This window comes from Grammomys surdaster, unplaced genomic scaffold (assembly GCF_004785775.1).
Source record: "Grammomys surdaster isolate TR1022 unplaced genomic scaffold, NIH_TR_1.0 164, whole genome shotgun sequence".
Classification (NCBI taxonomy): Eukaryota; Metazoa; Chordata; class Mammalia; order Rodentia; family Muridae; genus Grammomys; species Grammomys surdaster.
The window spans coordinates 3,450,753-3,453,793 of record NW_021604612.1 but is presented as its reverse complement, the minus strand read 5'-3'; the positions used below and the strand labels follow the sequence as shown (position 1 = coordinate 3,453,793).

The following is a 3,041-nucleotide window of genomic DNA, read 5'->3' as shown; positions in this document are numbered from 1 at the left end:
TCCTGTCGAGTTCTTTCTAAAACTCAGGCTTCCGTCCCAGAGCTTCACTGATATAGGCAAATATTCCAATGAGTCTGACACTCGAGTGTTTCTGGAAGACATTTGTAGTCTAAAGCACCAGAATCAATGTTTTATCCTAATTGCGAAAAGCACTGGTGTCCGTGAAGTTCTTTATTTTTAGATAAAAAATTAAACATAAGATTATTTCTTTATTGTGTGTGTGCATACGCCTGTAAGCATCGTTGCGTCGCTGTCCTTATGTGGAGCTCAGAGGACAACTGCAAGACCCATTTTTTCCCGCTGCCTCGTGGGAGTTGAGGATGGAACTCAGCCTCTCAGGCCTGACACAAATTCTTCATACCAGGTTAACTTTGAGCTTTGATCCTCCTGCCTTCGGGCTCCTGGGATGTAGGCTGTGCCATCATACCAGACCAGGATGTCCATTTAGTTTGATTAATCACTTTTTTTTTTTAATTATCAGCAATTTCCTCTTTGTGTTACTTTGGCTGGTTCTGGAAACCTTGCTTGTCCGAGGACCGTCTTTTGTTTGTTGCTATTCTCGAACTTGCTACGCATTTCCTGATCCTCCTGCTTTCTGTCTTCCAAGTGCTGAGATGACTTGCGCGAACGAAGGTCCACACCCCGGGAGTCCCCTGATGAGAGACATCAGTGTCCCCAACAGGCCTGGTTTGGAAGAGGAAGGAGTAGGAGATAATAATAAAGGTAGAGGGAATTTGGGTAGCGAGGAGCATTGTGGAAAAAACAAGCCGGTGGTTCAATTCCTACCGCTTGCAGAAGCAGAGGAATGAGCCCGAATACAACCCCCACAAAGCAAATGCAGAGGCAGGGGGATGGGATGAACACAAATATAACCCCCCCAAAAAAAATAAATGCAGAGGCAGGGGGATAAACACACAATACAACCCTCCCCCCCAAAAAAAAAATAAATGGAGAGGCAGGGGGATGAACACAATACACCCCCCCCAAACAAATGCAGAGGCAGGGGGATGAACACAAATACAAACAACTCCCAAAATAAATACAGGGGCGGGGATTGAACACAAGTACAACCCCAAGACAACACGTCCACACTGGAAGAGCAAACACGAAATGTTAGCAGACCTGCTTATAATACTTACGTATATTTATAATAAAGTGTTTACTATATAATATCTGAAAAAAAAAACAAACCAAAGACTTAAACAATTTCACACAGTAAATTACTACAAGGTTAAATGCAGTTTAAGCAAAGCGTTAATGTAAAGTGTTAATTGTAATCTAGTTTTGTACAAAGATTATTCAGTCTCCGTAGAGACTGTCAAAAATTGCCAATGCCGACTATATTTCAAGTCGTCATGGCGGGGTATTGGGAAAAGTTTTCAATTAGCAATAATCGCGCCTCGGATAAACCTCATTGGCTACGATACTGCCACTGCGCAAAGCTGACGACTGATTGCGCTCGCTCAGCCTCCCAGGCCTGAGAACCTTCATCTCAATCACGGTGAGCGGCAGCCCACGCGCAACCGCCACGTGACGGGGACCGAGCCCAGCGGTTCCATCTCGGTCATCTGCGTGGACATGTCCCCGCTCGTGGGTTATCTCGCGCCCGAACGTCCGTGTTTTCGCAAACAACGCGGCAGTCGCTTGGGATGCTGGGGACTCTTATGCAAATCGAGCTAACGTCATCGCGATGGCCCGGGTGGAGGCGCAACCGCGCCGGGAGGCGGGTAAGCCAGAAGGGATGAAATGAGATGTGTGATCCGATGCAGAAGCTGACCTCGGGTGGTGGTAGAGAGGAGCGTGTCTGTAACCTTAGCGCTCCGGGGAAGGAAGCAGGAGGATTGCTGCGAGTGTCCGGCAGGTCGTGGATACAAAGTTGAGTCTCTCAAAGTGGTGGAGATGGGATTGTTTGCAGTCAGGGATAACAAGTTCCCAATAGAGCCGACAAACTGAAATTGGAAAAAGGAAACTTCAAGGAAATAAAAAAATCCAGACTTTCGGAAGATCGATCGCGAGCAAAAGACGTTGACAGATTGGAAAATGGTGACATGCGAGCTTCAAAAGACGGGGTGAGTTCCAAGTAGATGACCAGAGTTAGCTATAAACCTATAAACACTAAAAGATAAATATAGTTTTTCTTTTGAACCACAGTTAATCAGTCTCCGTAGAGACTGTCAAAAATTGCCAATGCCGACTATATTGCAAGTCGTCACGGCGGGGTATTGGGAAAAGTTTTCAATTAGCAATAATCGCGCCTCGGATAAACCTCATTGGCTACGATACTGCCACTGCGCAAAGCTGGAGAACGACAGCCCCAGCGCAGCGTTCCTAGGAGACGTGGATCCTATTTCAAAAAGGGGATTTCGAGCCGACCGGGAAAACCTTCAATGATCGCTACACTGGAAATGAGAACAAAAAATACAATGTTACGGCGATCTCTATATAATAGAAAGAAGGAGCGTAGTTGGTTTTACTTAAGGTTTACGCGAAGGAGATGAAGCAAAGCACTATGGGAGCGAACATGCTAATAGACTTGGCTCAGCGCCTGCAAGGGGAAAACCGGAGACTACTGCCCGAGTTAAGGTGTTAAGTTGGTTCATTGTTCAATGTTATCACTTTTTCCAAGGAGGCTTTCTTGTTTATAACTTTATACACAAGAAAATATGCGTGTAAAGTCTAGATAACATAAAATGTACAGTTTTAACTATCTTAAGGGTAATTTCAGTATCGTTGACTACGCTCACATTCATCTTAAGAACCTGATCTAACTAAAACTCGCTAGGCATTAAACTCTGAGCTCCCTCGCCCACTTTCATGGCCAGCCTGTGGCAAAGGCTCTCACACTAGAGACTTTACACAGCTGAAAACATATAGTGTGTATGTTTCACTTGCTGCAAAAAGCTGGGCGTGGTGGTACATACCTTTAGTGCTAGTACCTGGAGGCAAAGGCAGATGGATCTCCCTGAATTCAAGGCCAGCAAAGACCCTGTCTACTGAGAGAGAGAGAGAGAGAGAGAGAGAGAGAGAGAGAGAGAGAGAGA

The 3,041-nt window shown here is 45.5% G+C and overlaps 1 protein-coding gene and 2 non-coding genes across 3 annotated transcripts in view; 1 reads left to right on the top strand and 2 right to left on the bottom strand.

Annotated features, from left to right (window-relative positions):
- Positions 1–1,303: 1,303 nt before the first annotated feature.
- On the bottom strand, positions 1,304–1,444 carry LOC114619669. Its single transcript, XR_003711203.1, has one exon. It is a non-coding gene; the product is annotated as a U4 spliceosomal RNA (small nuclear RNA).
- Positions 1,445–1,711: 267 nt separating this feature from the next.
- Sirt4 (sirtuin 4) overlaps positions 1,712–3,041 on the top strand; it is a 12,376-nt gene continuing 11,046 nt past the window's right edge. Inside the window, exon 1 of the mRNA XM_028765462.1 lies at positions 1,712–2,069. Within this exon, the coding sequence (XP_028621295.1) occupies positions 2,041–2,069 (29 nt within the window). The 5' untranslated portion in view covers positions 1,712–2,040. The remainder of the gene's footprint in view (positions 2,070–3,041) is intronic.
- On the bottom strand, positions 2,160–2,300 carry LOC114619670. The gene has a single exon (XR_003711204.1). It is a non-coding gene; the product is annotated as a U4 spliceosomal RNA (small nuclear RNA).